General features: G+C 40.6%; 2 protein-coding genes across 8 annotated transcripts in view; one reads left to right on the forward strand and one right to left on the reverse strand.

Moving 5' to 3' along the window:
- EIF5B (eukaryotic translation initiation factor 5B) overlaps window positions 1-18876 on the forward strand; it is a 38651-nt gene extending 19775 nt beyond the window's left edge. For 2 of the 3 annotated variants that reach the window (XM_032100345.1, XM_032100343.1), the window contains exons 8-24: window positions 789-875; window positions 2281-2370; window positions 4554-4852; window positions 5466-5573; window positions 5718-5828; window positions 6690-6757; window positions 7924-8065; window positions 9626-9757; window positions 10409-10591; window positions 10717-10878; window positions 12484-12615; window positions 13814-13945; window positions 14058-14134; window positions 14253-14417; window positions 15399-15537; window positions 16102-16263; window positions 17127-18876. In XM_032100345.1, the coding sequence (XP_031956236.1) occupies window positions 789-875; window positions 2281-2370; window positions 4554-4852; window positions 5466-5573; window positions 5718-5828; window positions 6690-6757; window positions 7924-8065; window positions 9626-9757; window positions 10409-10591; window positions 10717-10878; window positions 12484-12615; window positions 13814-13945; window positions 14058-14134; window positions 14253-14417; window positions 15399-15537; window positions 16102-16263; window positions 17127-17234 (2297 nt within the window). In that variant the 3' untranslated portion in view covers window positions 17235-18876. The remainder of the gene's footprint in view (window positions 1-788; window positions 876-2280; window positions 2371-4553; window positions 4853-5465; window positions 5574-5717; window positions 5829-6689; window positions 6758-7923; window positions 8066-9625; window positions 9758-10408; window positions 10592-10716; window positions 10879-12483; window positions 12616-13813; window positions 13946-14057; window positions 14135-14252; window positions 14418-15398; window positions 15538-16101; window positions 16264-17126) is intronic. The other variant, XM_032100344.1, reaches the window with a different exon arrangement.
- A 2127-nt stretch (window positions 18877-21003) lies between these two features.
- The window catches only part of REV1 (REV1 DNA directed polymerase), a 56265-nt gene continuing 55384 nt past the window's right edge, over window positions 21004-21884 (reverse strand). For 4 of the 5 annotated variants that reach the window (XM_032100349.1, XM_032100351.1, XM_032100352.1 and 1 more), the window contains one exon: window positions 21004-21438. In XM_032100349.1, the coding sequence (XP_031956240.1) occupies window positions 21327-21438 (112 nt within the window). In that variant the 3' untranslated portion in view covers window positions 21004-21326. The remainder of the gene's footprint in view (window positions 21439-21884) is intronic. The other variant, XM_032100350.1, reaches the window with a different exon arrangement.

A 21884-nucleotide genomic window follows, 5' to 3' on the forward strand; every position in this document is an offset into this window, starting at 1 on the left:
TCTTTAGATTTTCTAAATGTTGGATATGTACAGAGTATAAAGGCCTTTTATGAATGTGACATTGAATGCTTTGTGTGCATATGTAGGTCAAATACAAAGTAGTTTAAGTAGTAATAACTTACGATTAAGTCTGAGTTTGTCCCAGGATGAAAAGGGATTGATCCTAGTTTTAGTACTTTTAAATTGGAGACAGTTTGTTAATTTGTTTTCTTGTATATAAAAACAGATTTCAGCTCCTGGGTGCCAGTTGTTCAGACTAGTTCAAAGAGCTTGCATTTTTGAAACCTTAGAATTTATTGCACTGGCTAGATGTAGGTTGGACATTTTTTTTACTTTGGTGGTTTCCCTGGGGGTTGCTGTGGCTCTTAAGGCTAATCCTTAGTTTTAAAAATGTAGATGTATTTCTTACTTAGCTAGTTTTTCTTTTTTTTTTTTCTTAATTTCACATTAGTTATGTGCCTGCTTATCATTTATGGAGTGTGTGTAAAGAATTAAAAATGCTGCTTCTCCGAATTGTATTTTTTTTTCTTTCTTTTTTTTTTTTTTTGTTTGTATTTTTAATGGAACAGTGGGGGAAGTATGGGTAGTTCATTTGTATTACGCCATTTTCTCTTGTCTTTTAAAAGAAGTGAGGAGTTTTTAATGTCAATAACTGACCTATCTTATAAATCTATTCAACTGCTTAGAAAGCCAAATGTTTTCCAAATAAGCTGGAGTGGAGCTGTATGTATAAGTCAGTTTGCACTTTGAAAGTATGTAGCAACCAACTTCCTGTCTTGCAATTCCAGAAAGTGTGGAGGTAACTTCCCCAGCTGAAGATGCAGTAGAACTGGAAACACCAGTAAAAGAAGAAACTCCTCTTCCAGCAGAGCCAGGTTGGTAGTAATGCTAATAAATTTCAAACACTTAAGCATGTGTGTCAGTGCTGCATGATAGTTATCATACCTTGCTGGATGGGGCTAAATGGCCATCCTTTCTTGAGGTAGTTGCCTTTTTTTTTCTTTCTTAAGGGAGGAACTACTGAAATTTTATGGAATAAAAGGCATGAAGCCTCAAAATGAGTGTATAAAGGTCCCTTATTCAGGGTGAACTCCAGCGTTCAATTGGCTTAGTCAATTATCTCCAGTAAGCATATTCTGTGCCCTATTCACTCCCCTGACTTTTCATTTGCTTTTTCAAGTCTGTTTTGTCAACAGTTAGGTGGAAGTAGGGAGGAAATATTCTGCTTCTAGTACTGATAGTGCAACATTCACAGTGCTTGTATTCTTTATTGCAGATATTTTGCTTTCACAAGTACTGAATGCAGAGGAGATGTGTTAGCTTGTGAAACTGAGTTATCAGCAAGTGATTGTTACCCTCATTTTTGCCTACACACGGCACTTGCTTTATCAAAATCACGTTGTACTGGACTTCTTCCTCAGCAAGGAGACTGTTTCAATTTTTACCCTTATTATTAAGTCAGACAAATACTGACAAAATGTGCAGCTTTTGAAAACAAAGCTGAAAGTGTCCTGTGATTCTAACTTGGCTTATCTTATGATTGGCATTCCATTGCCATAAGAGAAGGGCTCACCAGCAGAATGTTAGTTCCTAGCTAATATTCTAGCAGTGTGGAACTTAGTCTTCATTTCAGAGAGCTGAAATTTTTGACACGTGCTGCAGCAAATATATAGTGTATAATGCTTCTTTTGGAGAGGGTTGCAAGTTTGCCTTTTTCCATTTGTCTCTTACTAAGAGCTGCAGTCTCTTAGTAAATCTTACTGAATTCCTTCTGAATGAATATGTTTAATGCTTCTGGAATCCATGGTATAATTATTTTAAGGCACCTGGTGTCCTTCTTGTAGACAATTTGTATTTTCTCACTAATTACAATTCTACTTTAAGTCGTATTCTTGTTTCTCTGTTACTTTGTTACACATAGTGACTGTTAATTGGGCAACTCCTTGCAAGGATCATGATTGTTGTAGAGGTTTGTGTGGCAGGCATGATGCAGGCACTGACGTGATATGCAGACAGGAGCTAGATGAGTTGGTTTTCTGTGTCTTTCACAAAAGTTTGTCTAGGCAAAGATGCTAGCACTACATGATTTTTGTGGAGAATTGGAGATTATTTCTTAAGTATGCAGCATCTTCTTTTTATGGAATGTGGAGATAATTGGATAGAATTATGGTAACAGCAAACTTGTAAATTGCAGTTGTCAGTATGTCAAAAAAAAGGGCATCTAAAAATGTTGTATGTTGCTGGACTGACTTTTTTTAACTTTTATGTTGGATTTCTTAGTTTCAGAAGAAAAGGAGGAAGAAGATGAAACAGAAGATGCAGGTCTGGATGACTGGGAAGCTATGGTTAGTGATGAAGATGGAGAGAAAGGTGGGCATGTAGATACCAAATGTATGATTTTTCTGGTTAAGAGGCTTTGGGCTGAGTTTTCTGTTTCTATAGAAAACAATATTTTATTTAGATTTTTTTCTCTACTCTGTTAGATAAATTGTGAGGTAAGTTTGATGATAAATAGATGTAAGAATCTCTTCTCAAAAGCAGAGCTTTCAGAAGTCACACACATACTGCTTAAGACAACCCTTTGGAAATACTCTTATGTGCAATTACCATCTAAAATAATTAGGTTGTAATTTTTTGTTGGTTTTTTATGGGAGTAAAAATCCTCTTCTCTAATATGTGCTTAAACCACCTTTGGAAGTTTAGGGAAACCTTTTACCTGGTATTGTATTTCTCTAGTAATTGTTCCAAAGCCATAGTATTTTTATGATATGAATCTGGCAACATCTAGGAGAGATGTTTTCAAAGAAGTGGGGGTCTAAAATGGTGTGAAGGTTAAGTGTGCATGTGTTATAGTAAGTTCTCTTCTACAAGGGAAGGCTGAGAGAATTGGGATTGTTCAGCCTGGAATAGAGAAGGCTTGGGGGTGACCTAATTGTGGCCTTCCAGTACCTGAAGGGAGTTTACAGGAAAGATGGAGTGAAACTATTTACAAGACCATGTAGTGACAGGACAAGGGGAAATTGATTCAAACTGAGAGTAGGTTTAGTTTAGATATTAGGAAAAGATTCTTTACAGCGAGGGTGGTGAGGCACTGGAACAGGTTGTCCAGAGAGGTTGTGGATGCCCCATCCCTGGAAGTTTTCCAGGCCAGGTTGGATGGGGCTTTGAGCAACCTGGTCTAAGTGGAAGGTGTCCCTGCCCTTGGCAGGGGGGCTGTAACTAGTTGGTCTTTGAAGTCCCTTTCAGCCAAAACCATTCTGTGATTCTATGATACACTTCTTTGAGAGGCAGGTTTGGAAGAAAGGAAGGAAGAACATCCATATTCCTGTGCACGTGTGCCAAAGGCCATAGTCTGTCTGCATTCAACAACAGTGCTTATGGGGAGCTTAAAACTGTGCAAGAGTGCAGGGATAACTTCTCAGATATTTTTTTCCAGTGGTGGAGAAAAGTGTTTTTCTGTGAGCCATCCTGAGCAGGAGTTTGTTACTGGACTTAGTGCTTCCATAATGTCTTCATTGTTTCTTATGCTCAAAGACTATTTATTCATCAAATACTTTTTACGTGCTCAAGCCTATACTTGTGACACCTGTGCTTTCAAGTGTAGTGCTTGATAATACAGATACATACAGCAGAATGGACTTCGTTCCAGCACAGGTCTGTTCCTCTGGTGCTTTTGAGTTCTAAGGGCTGCTCACCTTCTTGAGCGTTTGTTTTAGTCTGGTACCACTGTCCTGGAGAGGACATAGCACTTCTTACTGCTTGGATTTGAAGGCTCTGCCAATGGGATCCAGAAAAAGAACCTTCCTGGGAATTAGATTTAGTGTATTACTAAGATGATGGACTATGAGAGTAGCAAGGAAATGTAACTCGTCTCTAGGAGTAGTGAGCCTGCCAGCAGTGCTGTAAGGAGGAGAATCCATGGTTTTAAAGTGATCATCGGCTTGCATCTTATGATTTTACAGATGATTATAAATGGGAAGCTTTCAAAGAAAGAAAATTACTTTTTGATAATTCTTTTTGTCTGCTTATTGAAGAATTACTATGAAAAATGATTAATCTTCTCTGAACAGTCAAAGAAAACCTGAAGATGAGACTTTTTTATAGGCGTGATCTGATTAAATGTGCATTCCTGATCAGCAGTACAGAATCCATATAGTAATGATCTGGAGTATTTTGGCTTTATTAAAAAGGTGTTGGTGCATTATTCCTTTATGAAGTGCACATGACTTCAAAGAACATCTGAATGTTTGCAAATAATGTTAAACATAAGTGTGCTGATAATATTGTTCTTCACCCCACCCCAAACTTGCTTTGCTTCTGGATTTGAAACGCAAGCCAGCAACTCTGAACATAAAACACTTTTTATTTTTAACATTGGAAGTTGAAAAATGGTCTTGACAAGCACTTATTGTAGCACTTACTCTGTCTTCATTCTTCTCTAGTAGTCTCTTTTGCTTTCTCATGCCATCTCCCCCACAAGTGTGAACTTAATAGAGAATTTTTACTTTAGTTTTTTTTTTTTTTTTTTTTTTTTTTTTTTTTTTTTTTTTAAGCAGAGAGCAAACCTGTCCATATTGAAGTCAAAGAACAAAATGAAGTGGACGAGGAAGAGGAGGAGGACGACGAGGAGGAGGAAGAGGAAGAAGAGAGTGAAGAATCTGAAGATAGTGAAGGCAGTGAAGATGAGGATGAAAAGACTTCAGATGAGAGAGAGGCAGACTCCCAAGCTATTGGAAAACAATCTATGGAAAAAAAGCCCAGCAAGGAGATTAGCTCTGATTCTGAGTATGACTCTGATGATGACCGCACTAAGGAGGAGCGTGCTTATGACAAAGCTAAACGGAGAATTGAGGTATTAAGATACACTTGGATTCTTGTGTTGTATAACAAACAGATTAATTTTCAGTTAATTTCATCAAATTTGTCAAAATGGTGGCTGTGTCAGGGCTAATATTTAAGCAGGTTCATAAATTGTGTTAATTAAAAAAAATATACTTGGTTTTGTCTGAAGATAAAGTATTTGTTTTTAGGTAATTTGACCACAAAGATGGCAATTTCAGTGTTGTTGCCCTCCAGCTCTATATCCCTCCTGGAGAAAGAGGCTTTTATCCTTTACAGATAGATATTTTCAAGTTTTAGAAGATGTGTCTAAACTGTTCAGTGCTTTCATGGCTACTCATGTTCTTGGTTTCCTCACCCAAGGTGCTTGTTCAGAATGCCCCATCAGCAAAGCCACTGTTAGTGGCTATAACAACTTAGCCTACTAGGCTGTAACCAGAACCAACCAACCAAAAATTTAACTGTTGAAAATTTTTGATTTACCAAAAGAGGGTTGACAGACCTTAAATTGCCTTGAAAGTATAAGTCCCACAGTTAACTCTGTGTTTGTATGTATGTAATCAAGTCAAGAGGTGAGCTGTGGTTTTTGGTTTATGCTTACCGTTTTTTATGTGTCTTTTACATAGAAGCGACGAGCTGAAAACAGCAAAAATATGAACACTGAAAAGCTCAGAGCACCAGTTATCTGTGTCCTGGGGCATGTAGACACAGGCAAGACCAAAATTTTAGATAAGGTAAGGTGTGGAGTGTGAAAGCACTGCCGGTGCCTCTTGCTTAAGCACATATTTTTTTGGTTGAAGACAGAAAGAATTAGAGTGTGCTCAGACATAACTTTAGTCTCTTATATGTAAGTATTTCTGGTCTTTTTTTGTCATTAGCTCCGCCACACTCACGTGCAGGACAGTGAAGCTGGTGGTATCACTCAGCAGATTGGTGCAACTAATGTTCCCCTTGAAGCTATTAATGAGCAAACCAAGATGGTGAAAAATGTAAGTTACAGCACGTCACCAACTGCATCTTAAAAATATGAAATGTAGATTAATAAAGGCCTTGTGAGATTGCCTGACATGGACAGATGTACTTTCCCCCCCTCTCTTATTTTGGGGTTGTTTTTTAATTCCTGTCATTCCCCCGCCAAAGGGGAGGTTGTCTCATTTTTCATACATTTGTTAATTTCAGTTAATGCATTGCTGTTTCTTCAGAAAAATATGCAAGTACTGTTTACTATGTTCTGGACAGTGCATATATGTACATAGACTGTTCACTTGTCAGTATTTTGATTGTAAATTGAGACTTTTGAAACCTTAAGACTCTTGAAACCTCTTGAGTATATTTTCTGTTAAAAACTTACCCTTTGCTGTATGTGCTGAAATTTGGCCAATTCCTGGGTGATGAATTTTATCGTGTTACACAAATAGTAACTGTTCTGTATTGTTTGTTTCGGGTACTATATCCTATTTTGCTCTCAGAAGCAGCTGGCTGCACAGCCTTGGTGTAGTAACGGCTTTTTCCGAGATTTTACTCAATTTACTAAATATGTAAAATTAGGGGAGAGGAGAAAATCATCAAGATAAGGATGGTACATCTCACTACCCTGAAATGTTTTTTTCTTCTGTAGGCTGCCTTGTCTTACAGATTTTAGCTTGGCTTATGGCCAGTTGATACCTGGAGGAATGTGCTGCATCATTTCTTTAATATTGAAATGACTGGTGACTGATTAGGTTTATAGAAGGTGCTGGCCTTAAAATATGTATCTGGATTTTTAAAGTGCAGACTGTCAGTAATGTTGCCAGCTCTTTTTTTTTTTCTTGTGTAATCTCTACAAGATGTCTAATATTTTGAAATGTTAGTTTGACAGAGAGAACATAAAAATTCCAGGCATGCTGATAATCGACACTCCAGGACATGAGTCCTTCAGGTAATGTTTTCTCATAATGTTGTACTTCTCAGAACTGATGGCTAAAGCATTTGGGGATATTTTTAGCAAAGTGTGAGGTCTTTGCTTAATTCATTGTGTTAGTTCTCACTTGAAAAAAAAGTCCAACTAAACCAACTTAACGTAGAGGAATTAAGTGGATTTGCTTCATTTGCAGGTGCTTTTTATATCTGGTTAATTGCTGGCCTTTTATAGCTGATTAATTTTCTGTCTTCGTGCCAATTGAGCCATGAATATCTGAAAAAGCATGTAAATAAATAGTTAGTGTAAGAGGAAAGTTGGAAGCAGGAAGCTAGCTGGAGGAAAAAAGGTGAGGATTTCAGGTGACCTAACTACGCTGCTATGAAAAATTAAAACTTTTGTCCTAGTTTCTCATTCAGTGTCTGAATGTAGTAACTGAGTTCCTAAGACTGGAAGTTACTAATTGCACAAGTCATCTGAGTCTTAGCAGAGATCAAATGCTGTCTAGGAACACCAGTGGCATGCAGGCAAGCCACTAAATCAGCTTTTAAGGTTAAAACATGACGTGCATAACTGAACTCCCTGAGGTGAGATCTTGGGTGAAATCTTGAAACAGAAGAATTAGGACTTTGATGTGACATTTTTCAGTATAAACCTTTGTAAGCATTGAAATGCTGTGTTGTGGGGCCCTTGGTAATGTTCAGATCAGTATCTTGGCATCGTACCTCTTTACAGCTCTCCATCTTCTAGCCAGGTTTTGTTTGGCAACAAAGATACGATAGTCTATTTACACTGTATTGTATAAAATCATGATAGTCTTAGTGTTTATGTGGTATATAAAAAGTCTTGTTCAGATTTTGCACTCCTGCATTTCACTTTAACTGTCTCAATTGTCACTCAGAAAATGATCAGAACATATCTTATATTGTAAAACTATATAATAATATGAAAACTCTCGGGAGAATAATAGTTTCTTAGTTTTGCTTACACATTCTTTAATGTATTTTGTTAAATGAAAATTACAAAGTGTCATTTGAATGGTTTACGTTTTTGATGGGAAATAACTAATTGATGAGCTTTAGCTTTTTGTTTGTCAGTGTAAGTTTGACATTGTACTTGGTGTTTTCATAAAGGTTCTGTTGCTAAGTGACTGATTTTTTTTTTTTTGCTGTCTTTTAATATCACAGCAATCTAAGAAATAGAGGAAGCTCACTTTGTGATATTGCTATACTTGTAGTTGACATCATGCATGGTTTGGAGCCACAGACAATTGAATCAATAAATCTGTTGAAATCAAAGAAATGCCCATTTATAGTAGCTCTCAACAAGGTAGGATAGATTTTTATTCTAATAGTGTATTTCTCCACTCTAATAGTGTATTTGGCTTTTGACAATTGTGTGTTTTCTTCCTTGAACTGGAATTGTTTTGTGTAAAGTCTGAAGGGGTTGTTCTTGGGTCCTGTGTGTTGCATTTTTTTGTGTCCTTGATACAACAATGGCTCTACAGGAGCTTTGTGGAACAGTCTGATCTTCTTGGAGTCCTTACTGGTAAATTTTGTTGCCTTATGTAACTTTTGTATATGATTCACACTTCTGGAAGTTGTACTTCAATTGTGGGTTTTTTTCCCTTGTGCCTACTTGTATAGATTTGTGTGCATTTTCTGATAAAACTGCAACACAAGCTTCACGTTGACAGGTCATACTTTATTTTAGCCACTGATACTGGTTAGTTTGACTTGAAGACAAGCTGACTTTAAGCCCATGGAGCAGTAATGTTAATCACTGGTGGGAAGTGTTTTGGGCTTTGCAATATTAGATGGAAAATTAGCCAGCTATTTTCAGCCCTGTTTTTAGAAATCCTGTGCATGAGAAATTATGCTGCCTGTTTGTGATGACTCGATGAATTATATAATATATATATATGGAAATTGCTCATGTCCAATGACTTTGGAAGCTATCTGACATGCTGACAGAGAGCTGTCAGAAGGCTATTCATTTGCAGTGTAAAAAGTGCAATATACTTCAAAAAATGAAAGGAGCATTAAGATTGAAGATGGTTGGAACTGAGGAGGCCGTTATCTCATTGCCAAAACCAGCTACTTTTTGAAAGAACACAAACAACTTCTTGGATAAAGAGGTGTCCAGGCCTTACAGCAGAGTAGTGTAGAGTTCTGTCTTGGTCAGACACAAAGACCCAACCGTCTTTCATTGCCATCAAAGACCTACAGTGAGCCTGAAATTAAATAGCTAAGAGTCCTTGCATTTTAAGTTGTAGTTGTATTATTTGACCAGGTTATAATCCATTTTCTTAAGATGTAGTTTTGATTTGTACAGCAAATAGGTTTTTGGGCTAAACCTGTCCTGCTTTGGCAGCTGTCTTGGGGAAGTGTTTCAGAAATACAGTTGTGTCTTTTGAACAGCCCCACTCTGGTTCCTTCTCTGTAGCAACATGGGAAAGGGTCCATATTTACCAGTAAATTTTAAAAGTTCTTTGTAAAACTAGTGTAGTCTCTTTTCAGGAAAAACCACAAACACCTCTGTGGTTTTTGGGTTTTTTTGTGTGTATGTGAATCTGTAAACAGGTGTCTTCTGAATGTTTTATTTTAACCTTGATGTAATTTATGCATATAAACTTTTTCCATATGAACCTAGATTACTGTAGCTCGAATTTTTAAAATCGGAAGTAATATTGCTATCCTGTAATGCTGCCTGACTTAAACAGAGCTAAATATAGCAGCTAAAGCAAATAAAAACTATTTCATTTAATTACTGGAGCAGGTAGATGGCTGGCTAAGTTGGCTGATAAAGTATTTCTCACTGATGATGTGGCATAAGCATAAAGACACCCTTAGTAAGCTGCATAAGATGACATACTGCTGTATTTTCAAGATTGATAGGTTGTATGACTGGAAAAAAAGTCCAGATACAGATGTAGCTGTCACCTTAAAGAAGCAGAAAAAAAATACAAAAGATGAATTCGAAGAACGTGCAAAAGCTATCATAGTGGAATTTGCAAAACAGGTAGGTTGGAATATTCAAGGTTCTTTGCTGAGAAGAAGTGATAGTAAAGGGTGGATGAGTGGTGTGGTTTGTTTTGGGTTTGTGGGTGTTTTTTGTTTTGTTTTTTCCCCTTTCCTCAAAACAACTTGGAATATCAAGAAAACTGTTGCATCTCTTCTGACACATTGGTGTTAGCCTCTCATAAACCAAGCTTCGTTGTTTTTACATTTTACGTAATTTTAACTGCTCCATCCTTAGCGCTGGTTTGGAGAAAAATATCTAATTGCTGTGCATGGTCAATGGAGTCATGAACAGCAGATGAGGTTTTCTGTCACTGTTCTTTTTCTCTTTGGGAATAGCCTGAGAGAATCCCATCTGTCTCTTTTTTCTCTTGGATGCTGGCAGGGTATGAATCACATCAGTTCTGGGAACTTCCTCTGTTGGTGACATACAATGCTGTCTAGAAGCTAGATGGGATAATTAACTTTGTAGAGTTATCCCACACTGTTTCCAAGTGTGGATTGAGGTTCCATAGCATGCTGTCAGTAACAGTGTTGGTTTTTTAAATTGGGATTTAAAAAATGCAGTGGTATTTGACTGAGCTTGAATGTTGCTGTTAATAATGATGTGTATATGTGCTTTTCCCTATGTAACTATTAATCCTGATTCCAGGGCTTGAACGCTGCCTTGTTTTATGAGAATAAGGATCCTCGCACTTTTGTTTCTCTTGTACCTACCTCTGCTCACACAGGGGATGGCATGGGAAGTCTGATAGCTCTTCTTGTTGAGCTCACACAAACCATGCTGACCAAGAGACTGGCAGAGTGTCAGGAGCTGAGAGCTCAAGTCATGGAGGTAATACAGCAACTCTTCTTGAAATTCATACAGAAATTTCTCCCTTCCCTGCACCCTTCCTCCTGGTAAAAAATTTATGTTTGAAGTGCTTAAATAAGAAGTAACTTTTTCCCCCTTTCATTCAGGTTAAAGCACTGCCAGGCATGGGCACTACCATAGATGTTATTCTGATTAATGGACGTCTGAGAGAAGGAGACACCATTATTGTTCCTGGGGTAGAAGGTCCTATCGTAACTCAGATTAGAGGTCTTCTGCTGCCTCCTCCTATGAAGGAGCTACGAGTTAAGGTATGGCAGCTGGTTACTGTACTGGTATTATGACCCAGGAAAAAAATAAATCAAACTTTATAAAAAGAGAATGTAGTAGAATGTGGTTATAGTAACGGTATTTAAAGGGGGCTTCAAGGGCAATGCAGGGTGCATCTGGTGTCTCTTGTGAAAATGTATGTTCCTGTTGGGGTGTGTGTTTTCACAGCAGTGGCAAAGAAAATGGTCAAGGAATTACCTTGCTGTGAGGTTTAGGATGTGTATGCTTTAATAAGGGATTCAAGTATGTGGCTACATGTGAGAGGGAGATACCCATCTTAAATGGAAACTGGAGTGTACTACTACAGTGACTTCTGAGTTAAAGTTATAATATTAGTAACAAAAATCACATACACTTAGATTTGAGAAAAGTGAACACATGAGTTTCTAGGGCTGGTTGGTGAGTGCCAGTGACCATGACTTCTGCAGAATCTGCAGCCTCTTGGCATTTACAAAGGTTGTTGGAGGTTTTGCTGCCCTAGTCTTACTAGCCTGAGGAGAGACCCTGAATTTGAGATCCTTCCTGCATGGCTTTCCATAAAATGAGGAGGAGACACAGAAGCAAAAGGCTGTAAATAAATGAATACATATATATTAAGATTAGTGCATGCAATTCAAAGGGGATGAAAAGAGCTGCTTTGATGTTTCCTGTTTAAAAGGGAAGGAATAAATGTCTGCACAGATTTTTTTTTTTTTTGAAGGCAAAGAAAACTTCTGTACAGATAACCTAGGTGAATGTAATAGGATAGGCTTTAAGGTTTGGGAACCTTGAGCTGGGGAAGTGGACCTAGGGTAGCTGTTCAGCTCTTTTGAGGCAGGCAGTCAGGATGCATTTTGATTCAGCTTGTTCATGTGGAATTGTTGTCCTTGAAATAAGACCCACATTCTGGGGTGGAGAGCTAAAGGATAGAGGTTTGCAGGAACAAAGTGCTTACTGAGGAGGGAACCTGCCTTGCAGTTTTAAGAGAAGGATGGGACATCTAAATAAATTAAGAAACAAACCAGAAAATCCTTCCAACATCAATTTAAAGATCTTATTTGTTACGTCTTAGAGCCATGCCCTGAGTGTGAGATCTTTGAGGTTCCCCTGGATGAGGGGAGAACCTTGGAAACTGAACATGGAATTATGCACATGAGAAGGCTGGATGGCATCCAGTGGGAGATCAAGACAGCCCTTCCTGCACAGAGCCTTGGGCTGTGTGTCAGCGAAGCTTTAGTGTTTTTGTTAAGCTCTTGGCATCTTCCCATCACTTGCCTATGGGGCTGAATTTGTGGGGTTTTATTAGTGAGTAGCTGTCTATTGCTGCTTGTTCTTTTCTAGTATATGTTCCTTTTTGGCCCCCTCCTCTTCTTTTAGAAGACTTCCCTGTGTCCTGCCCACCTCGGCAGGGGTGCAGGGGGTATCTGAAGGGAGAAGAGCACAAAGACTGAGACATGCAAATGAAAAGCAGAGACAGTCATTGATGAAAAGTTGGGAGCTGCTGCGCTTCGCTGCTCCCCACCGTGTTCTTCAGCTGCTTAGCACTGAGTTGTGTTGCTGTGCACCAGCACAGAAGTCTTTGCTAATGTGTATATTCTCTCTTTCAGAACCAGTATGAAAAGCACAAAGAGGTTGTTGCTGCTCAAGGCGTGAAGATTCTTGGGAAAGACTTGGAAAAGACCTTGGCTGGTTTGCCATTGCTCGTAGCTCATAAAGAGGATGAAGTCCCAGTCCTCAAGGTGAGGTGGCTGATGTTGAAGTACAACACACTGAGGGTAACTTGAGCTCTCTGGTGATGCAACTCAAATGTTGAGAGCTCAGTTTGCAAATAACTGGGTTTTTTGGTTGTTTTAAAAACTGTTCCAGTAACACGTTTTAGCCTTGTGCTCATGTGAAGCTTTGGTGGTGTGATGTTTTTAGTATCTTGACCGTTAGTTTTTTCCCTGACATTTTGCTGGGGTGTCTCTGCTGCTAGAATAAGGTTTGAACACAAGTATCATGGCATAGTTTGGCTCTGTTAATTACTGATTTGGTATTTTTAATAATTTATGGAAATATTCTAATCAAATTATATTAGGTACATATCTACTAGTGGAGTTTTGCAAACTCTACTAATTGCAAAGCTAATTTAAGACTTTTGTAATAAATTTCTTTTGGGACTTACATGTTAAAAATGACAGAAGAAAGGATATAGCTATCCTAAACCCAAAACTGCTTCTTGTTTTCCAAAGGCAGGAAGTTAGTTTAGAAAGGAAACTCACATGTTGCTAATTTACTTCTAATCATAGTTTTCCTTTAGTCTTCTGTCTATTTATTTGTGCTTCTGAAGGGAGGTCAAACTTTTGGGGTGTCCAAACATAGACCTTGTTGCTGGGTACATATGAGTATTTACTTAAAGTGTACTACTGGTAGTAGATACATGATGGCTAAAAGTCAATGGCAAAACCCATTCATCTGCCAGAGGAAGAGGCTTTGCTGCTCTTGCATCCTGTTTTGTACCCAGGCCTAAAGAGTGTTCAGGATCCTTTCCAGCTCATGGTTTTAGGTGTCAGCTTTTGTCACTGATCCTCAGGCAGCCAAGGGCATTGCCACACAATGTTTGCACAGCCGTGCCAGCAGAAAATTGCAGTGCTGGGGAAAGTGATGTATAGTCTGCAGAGAAATGTTACCAGCTCTGAAGGTGGGCATCTGCCCAGTTTATGATCACCTTCCTGCAAAATCCTCAGGTCTAGTTCAGCTCAGGCTTTTCTAATGCCAGAAACAGTCAGGAGTCTCATTGGCTGTGTGTGACTTACACTGCACGTCTGTCAGGTGGGATCTATCAGCATGGCTGTCGCATATTTTCAGCAGCTCGTGAACAGGAAGATTTTGTACCCTGAGGCATCAGTAGCAAGAGGACTAAAACTTGCTTTTTTCTCTCCTGTTTTTTTTCTAAAGGATGAACTAATACATGAACTGAAGCAAACACTAAATGCAATCAAATTAGAAGAGAAAGGTGTTTATGTCCAGGCTTCTACGTTAGGCTCTTTAGAGGCATTACTTGAATTTCTTAAAACATCAGAAGTGCCAGTAAGTACTAGTGTGCTTTATCTGATGCCGTTGATTCTGTGTTTTAGTCAGTAACTGTTTCCTTTTGACTCAGAAAGATTAGTGACTTGATTTTTGTGGCTTTCTTCAACAGTATTCGGGAATTAATATAGGTCCTGTCCATAAAAAAGATGTTATGAAGGCATCAGTTATGCTGGAGCATGACCCACAGTAAGTAGCTTTGCTTTTGCTCAGTTGATAAATGTGCAGCGGTGCTGCAGGAAGGGCCGGCCGTAGCTCTGGGTTTGTGGTGTGTGGGGTGAACTGTTGGGCTCTCTGTTCCCTCCAGGTACGCCGTCATTCTGGCATTCGATGTGAGGATTGAACGTGACGCACAGGAGATGGCTGATAGCTTAGGAGTTCGTATTTTTAGTGCTGAAATCATTTATCACTTATTCGATGCCTTCACAAAATATAGACAAGACTACAAAAAGCAGAAGCAAGAGGAATTCAAGTAAGTGTGAGCAATTGTATTCTGGATGCTTCCCTAATAAGTCTCTCTCTTATTTTAGTGTAAATTAAGCTGTATTTAACTATTTGTTTCTTTATTATTACTTAGCATGTACTTCTAATAGAAAGGGAGGAGAGGAGGAAGATTGTATGACAATAAATTGATAGTTTTCAAGAATTTGGTGCTCCAGTCTAATTGTTTAGATCTGGGATTAGGCCTAGTAGGGTGAGAGCTGTGAAAGCTGTGCAGCAGATACAAGATTGAGCTAGAACTTTTGTATAATATGGAGTGTTTTTATTAAGGTTTGCTTTCTATACTAGGCTTCTCTTCCTAGTTTGTGACAGATGGGTTAGTCTTGCAGAATTAAAAAAACAAAACTAAAGGGATTTGGATTCTATTGTTTCATATTCATGCAATCCCAGTGTAGAGGGGTTAATTCCAACTGCAGTAACATGAATATGTAATCATTTAAGGATTTATAGGGACCCAAAATTAATTTTTGGAATCATGTGTCATTGGGTGGTCTTCAGTAGAATAAGGACAGTCAAAATAAAACGTATTTCATTTCATATTGATCCCAACTGGAGTTTGTTTAGCTCAGCATTTAAATGTATTTGTTTACTTGGCAAACAAAAATCTTGAAATTTTGGAGTTCAGGCAGCAATATTTCTATTCCTGTGTTCTTGTGAAGCTCTAATTACACTGTAAAATTACTACTCCTTTGGTCTTGGTCCAAGTTGAGTGCTCAAGCCTGTCAAATTAAAATCCATGCCAGGCATGCATGATTATTGTTCCTTGTAGATCTTGAAGATCAGGTATTGACTAGAATTAGCAAGATTAGAAAAGAGGTTTTTTCCTGCTTGATTTTTCTCCAAGTAACACTCCTAGAATGAATGCCCAAGAAGTGTGGGAGAAGGCAGAACTGTTATTGTTACATACTGTCCCAGCATATCTTTCAAAGTGCCTTTTCTTGTCATCTTCCAGGCATATAGCAGTGTTTCCGTGCAAGTTGAAAATACTCCCTCAGTTCATTTTCAACTCTCGTGACCCAATAGTGATGGGTGTTGTGGTGGAGGCCGGCCAGGTGAAGCAGGGGACTCCCATGTGTGTACCTAGCAAAAATGTAAGTAAGGCTCTCTTCCCACTGGATGTTTGATCCAGCTGGTAGTTCCTGGGGTGTTGCACCATGGAGTGCTTGTATGCCTTTCCTCAGTGCACAGATTTCTGGCAGGAGATGAGGTTCAGACTTGTAGATCAAGTCTTTCTTCTGGTGCTCAAATATCTTGCTGCTCTCTGCCAGAAGAGTTGAGCCCGGGAGCAGGGCACAAGGAAGTGTGGCTGGAGGGCACCTGCCTGTCAACCACTCTCCTTCCCTGCTGCCAGTTGTGTGCTGTGGTATTGAGTAACAGGCAAAATTGTCATGCCTGATGGCTAAAAAAGGGGGCAACCAACTCCTGACATTTTAAGGGATAACCAATTGATATCCCAGATAAGCTGCAGGAGGTTGGTGTCCCTGCCCTTTTCAGGATGGAGCACTTGCTGTGCTCTGTGTTTGCCTGTGCTGGGGCAGCAGCTCTGCCAGTGCTGCTCTTCCTGCAGCAAGTTTGTGCCTACAAACAGGAGTTTAGAGAAGGATGTGTGCGCAGAGGTTTGGTGGATGTGTTACAGCTGCTTCATTGTGTTACAGTTTGTCGAAATTGGAATAGTTACAAGTATTGAAATAAACCACAAACCAGTGGATGTTGCAAAGAAAGGCCAAGAAGTGTGTGTTAAAATAGAACCTATTCCTGGGGAATCACCTAAAATGTATGGACGACATTTTGAAGCAACAGATATCCTTGTCAGCAAGGTAAGAGCAATCTGCATTTTTTGAGAGGGCTTAGGACAGTGGCAGCTTGCTTGAAGTGGAAATGTTGCATGAAGCCTGAAAAGCATGGGTGGAGCCTTCTGTCACAGAGTGTGTGTGTGTGGCATTGTGCAGCTGAGGGGCTCTGGAGCTGTGGTTTGAGGTTTGTAATGGTGCCCCTGCAGAGGCCCAAAGGAATGAGGGGCTGTGGCTGGAAAGACCTTGCAGCTCAGAGTGCCTGAGAGGGCAAAATGCCACACTTAATATTCACCAACTACTGTTTGTAGACAGAGCTGGTGCTCAGCAGTCCCCCAGGGCATCACAGCCAGTGCTTGAAATTGCACAATAAAATAGCAATCCTCCAGTTGCTCTAATTATGGGGCACCGAGCTTGGATGAGGAGATGATCCCTTGCTCCATCTTTTGCTGTTGGAAGTAAAGCCACAGCTCTCCGCCCTCCCAGCTGCTTTAGTCACCATGTCATAGGACACCCCCTGCCACACACGTGCCAGGGGCCTGTGCCCACAAATTAAGGGTGAGTAGGGCCCGGGACAGGGACAGGGAGGGGTTGCTGGTCCTGTGGGCCCTGGTGGAAGCAGGAGACCTCTCCAGTTCTGGCCTTACTGCATAAGGTGTGGGATGGTCTGTCCAGCTGCAGCCCCTCAAGACCAGATAAGGGACATGGTGTGAGGAGAAGTGAAGGGAATCATGGGATGGGTCACACAGCTGAGCAGTAGCAAAATGTGGGCTTAGACTGAGTTTACCTGGTGTGCAGACTGCCCTTTCTTCAGATTAACTGTTTCCAGTGTGCTGAAAGCTGCTTTTAATATCTCTGTGTTTCTGATGGGTTTGTCTCGTGTGTTACAGATCAGCCGTCAGTCCATCGATGCTCTGAAGGACTGGTTCAGGGATGAGATGCAGAAGTCTGACTGGCAGCTTATAGTAGAACTGAAGAAAGTGTTTGAAATCATCTAGATAACTTTTACAGCAATGGGGAGGCAGGAATAAATGCACTCTTCCTGTTCTAAAAAAGTTACCAACAAAGTCCTATATTGAAGACAGTGTTGGATATATGTTTGGGAGGAAAATATGTGGATAAAATGTTTTCCATGAGAAACCAAGAAATTTACACTGGTTTGACAGTGGTCAATTTACATGTTCCCATGGTTCCAATGTGCCTGTTCACCCCTCCTACTACCCTTCCTAATACTGGCTGCTGTTTTAAAGTTTGCCCTTCCCTCTCTTACACCTTCCTTCTACCCTTTTTCCCTCCTTCTCTCCAAAATAAAAGAAATTGAATTTTTATTACAGAACTAAAGCTCTTTCACTTTTATACTGATGAGAGCAGGACTGCAGTATTTGATTAACCAAGCTTCTGCAGACTTTGTGATTCTCGGGACATTTTTGATGTAAGAAATACTTCTTTATTTATGCATACCTCTTTCCTTGACTTTCTTTTCCAACATTCTTCTGCTTTGTGCCTATAGAGTTTTTTTTTTAAATAGAAAATTAGGCAATTGGATATCTCTGTATTTGCTTTGTGTGAAACAATGTTGTAAAGCATAGCTGCCCACCTTTTGCTGCTTGTACAGTTCATGGAAGTCAACCTGTAATCATTCTAATGCAGAGCCACAAATAAAGGAGATGGACATAGCAGCCCATTTGTTTTACAGTTTGCTTCAGTAATCAAAGTTTCACTTCATGGGCTGTGGCCGATGTGGAAAGGCCAGGCAGGGGCCCTCTTGCCTCTCTCTGCTTGGCAAAAGGGTGGAGGCTGTTCCAGCAAAGGAATGCACTTCCTGTGTGCTCAAGGTGGTGATGTCAGCGTTCCGAAGCACGGGAGGGGCAGGCCAGGTGTTTAGCACGGCACAAGTCCCAGAGGAGGTCAGAGCTGGCATCTCTTCCCCAGCTGCTGCTCAGGAGTGTAAGCACCTGCAAACAGCTGCCGGCCAGGGAGCTGTGACTTTGGATGCTGCATCACAGCTGCAGAGTCACCTGACACCGTGGGACTGAACCAGCTCCAGCGTGGATGTTTGTGATGACCAGAAGTCAGTCTGTAATCCCAGCATTTTCCTACCCCCCCTTCCCCTCTGCCTCCCTGCCTGGGATGACAGCTTGATGTATTCTTACTCAGGCTGTCTCTGGGTAACTCACAGCTCATGTTGATGGGAGCAAAACAAACACTCTTCAAAAGCACAAGCTGGAACAAAAGTGAGGAGCATTTATGCAGCTGAGATTTTTAGCATTTAAGATACTTAAAAGAGTTTAATACGTAACATGCAATTTGATCAGATTTCTTCTGTCACTTGGATGACTTTTTTTGTTGGAAAAATCTGAATGTTATGATTGAGACTTTGGACTCCATTACAAAGGAACATTTAATAACTCACCTCCTTTGCAAATGGAATTTAATTTTCTGGAGTTTTTTTTTGTTGTTAGACTTTAAACTTGCCATGGAACAGGACCTTTTCACTATGGTTGGTGTGTGGTGCAAATTCGCAGCAGTTGGTGAACAGAATGATCATAGGGAGGAGATTGCATTTAATTGTTAAAATTTTCTTTTGCAAACTATGCAATCATGAAAACTACACTAATAAAAAGTTCTTATGAACACAGATGTCAAATAGTGTGGTCTTGATGTGCTCTGCATTGTTTCCTCAAACAGGCAAGGGTGTTCTTCCCATAGGTTAACTCTGGGAAATGGATATGCTACTTTGGCAGGCTCCTGTTGTGGAACTTAAATATAGCCTGACAATTAAGGACGGGTCCTTTTAACGATGCCAATTTTAAATCTGTCATCAGCTCCAAAGCCAGGGATGTACCTGAAACCTGACTAGTAAAATACCTGCTTCAGTTTCAGCAGTACCTGCTGCAATGGGAGCAGTTGTGCTGTTTTTCTAAACCAAGGGGAAGAGAAAAAGGCAGCTTCAAAAGCAGGAACTGAAGGGGCTCTGCAAGACCCAAACTAGAAACTAATGGAAACTTGAGAGATCTTGATTCAGATAATGTCCATCTCTCTCTAGACACGTATCTATGACTTGATGCAAGTGAACGAGCACCCTCAGGTGTTTGTACACATGGATCAGATTCCCCCAGCCTTCTCAAGGCCCCAGCTCTCCTTGTGTTGTGGAAGAAGCTCCACTCCCTTAGGCACCATTGGGGCCTGTGTTGAGAGTGGCCCTGTGTCTCTCTTGTACTGAGGAGCCCAGCACTGGGCTCAGCACTGCAGGTGCCTCTCACCAGTGCTGAGCAGAGGGAACAACCTCCTGCCTTGACTCCTGGGGATGATCTTCCTTGTGCAGCCTGGCAAGGTGGCAGGCCCAGGCCTTCCTGCAGAGCTGGCCCCTCCCTGGGAGCAGAACCTGGCACCTCTTTATGCTGCACTTCACGAGGTTCCCAGCGTTTGCTGGGTCTCTGGAAGCAGCACCCCCCACCCTCTCAACCCACCCTGTGTCATCAGCAAAGTGCTGAGGGCACGCAGCCCCCTCCTCCAGGTCCTTTACAAAGGTGATGGATAGGACTGGATGTGGTACTGGCTCTGGGTACCACTTGGGCCTGGTCCCTAACAAGACTTTGTACCAGTGCCCAGGTGTTTTCAATAAACTTCTCTCTCTCTCTCTCTCTCTCTGTCCAGCCTGTACTTCACCAGCTTGTCCCTGAGGATGGTACAGGAGATTTAATGAAAAGCCTTACTGAAGTCAAGGGAAGTGACATCTCCTGCCCTTCCCTCATCCATCACCTGGCTGTAGAGGGCTGCCAAGTTGGTGCCTCTCCCAGTGTCTGGTATGAGGAAGCCAAGGGCACAACCTAAGGCTAAAACCTCGCTGCCACTGCTGTAAGCAGCTTTCTCTGCCCCAGCTGTACTGTCAGCTGCAGCAGCTCCTGCCCTGTGCTAGGCAAGGTGCTTCCAGCTAAGCTAGTGGTGCAAATCCTGCTCCAGAGTTAGCTCCAGTTTGCATTCCTGCTCTCAATTCTGTCCCCAGCATGATGTGGGATACTTCTCACCTCCCCCCATCACTATTTCAGAAGAGATTTTTCTTATCAACTTGGTTTTTGGCAAGTGGTCTTCATTCTCTCCAGGCACCTGAACAGCCTTGCTTCAGCATACTGGGCCAAGTTCAACTGTGCAAGGCTGGTGCACACCTGGAAAAAGCAGACTTGCCCCAAACATGAACTGCAGGGATGCAAACACAGCCATGAGCAGGGACACAGTGATGGGACAGTTTATTTTGCTTCTGCTGCTCCCTACAGCCTATTTTGTACTGCATGCAGGAAATGCATGCCACAGGCTGGGGAGAACTGTGGTGTTCTAGACTTGGCTCTATCTTGAGTAGGAGCAATGCAGAGGACAGACGCAGGCTTGAACAATGCTCCATGCTGGCTACTCTGCCCTCCTTTACAGTGCTACTTCAGGGTGACTTGCTTTCCTCCAGAAGCACGGCTCCAGAGGTGACAGGACACCCACCCAAGGTCAGACAGCACCCAGGCTTCAGCTGTGTTCTTCAGGCCACCCTGGCTTGAATCTTTGAAGGATGAAATTGAAAATGAACTAATATTCTTCCCTCACCTTAAAATCTGTAATAAAGTTAGTGTAGAAGAAACAAAAAGTGGCCAGGTACATGTACAGCAGCCTCCTCCATGTGTTGAGGCAGTGCTACTGTGTAAAACTTTGTGAAATGAATCAAAGCTGCAGCTTTAGTAAAAGGGGTTCACTATATTCAAACTGAAGCATCACAAAATAGAATCAGTACAAAAATATACATACAGTTCTTTATTAAACAACTGTAAACACTTCACTGTAAAAATCCATAAAACTTTATAAACAAACATTTTGTAAATAGATTCTATACTACAATAAAAGAATTTTAACACAATTATTTACATGCAATACTGACAAATTTGGCACTTTCTGAAAAGAAATGTACAAAACACTTTGTTGTTTAAAAAGAAATTTGAAATTATAAAAACTCAGGGCATTACTATCATGCACTTTGCAAATACCTCACAAGCACTTATGGCACAGCTAGCAGAGAGCTCCAGGCTCTCATCAAGCTCTTTACTACAAGTTCAGATAACTTTTAATGTGCTTCCGTAAGTTTGTTGTAAAACTACCTGAACATTGTCAAGAATGAAGTCAAATGCCATATTCCAAACTGATTCCACAGATGACTGCATTAACCTGAAAGGGAAAAGGAAGAAGAGGCTGAAAATTACCATTACAGAACCAGTCCTTTTTACAATCACTTTTGGTCTTCACACTGCAAACAAAACAAGATCACAAAAGTTCCCCACGAATGGAATTTTGATTCAGTCCTGATAAAGTCCTCCCTCGCTACTTAAACACACCAAGCCTTACTTGATGCCACAGATTCCTGGTGTGAGCAGTGTCACAGCAGCTTCTGAATGCTTGCATCTGGCAGTGGTGTGAGCCTGTGAATGAAGTGCTAGGTGACCTTCCACCAATTTCATACCAAAGACCAGAAATGGCAAGCTTCTGAATCCAAAACCACAGAGTAACACTCCAACTTCTTCCCCCAGCCCGTTTTTAAGTTTAAAAGCACTCATCAATGGAATGTCTAATGGGCTTGTGGCCTCACAATGAAGCATCTAGTGTATGAACTCTGA

Source organism: Corvus moneduloides, chromosome 2 (genome assembly GCF_009650955.1).
Source record: "Corvus moneduloides isolate bCorMon1 chromosome 2, bCorMon1.pri, whole genome shotgun sequence".
Taxonomy (NCBI): Eukaryota; Metazoa; Chordata; class Aves; order Passeriformes; family Corvidae; genus Corvus; species Corvus moneduloides.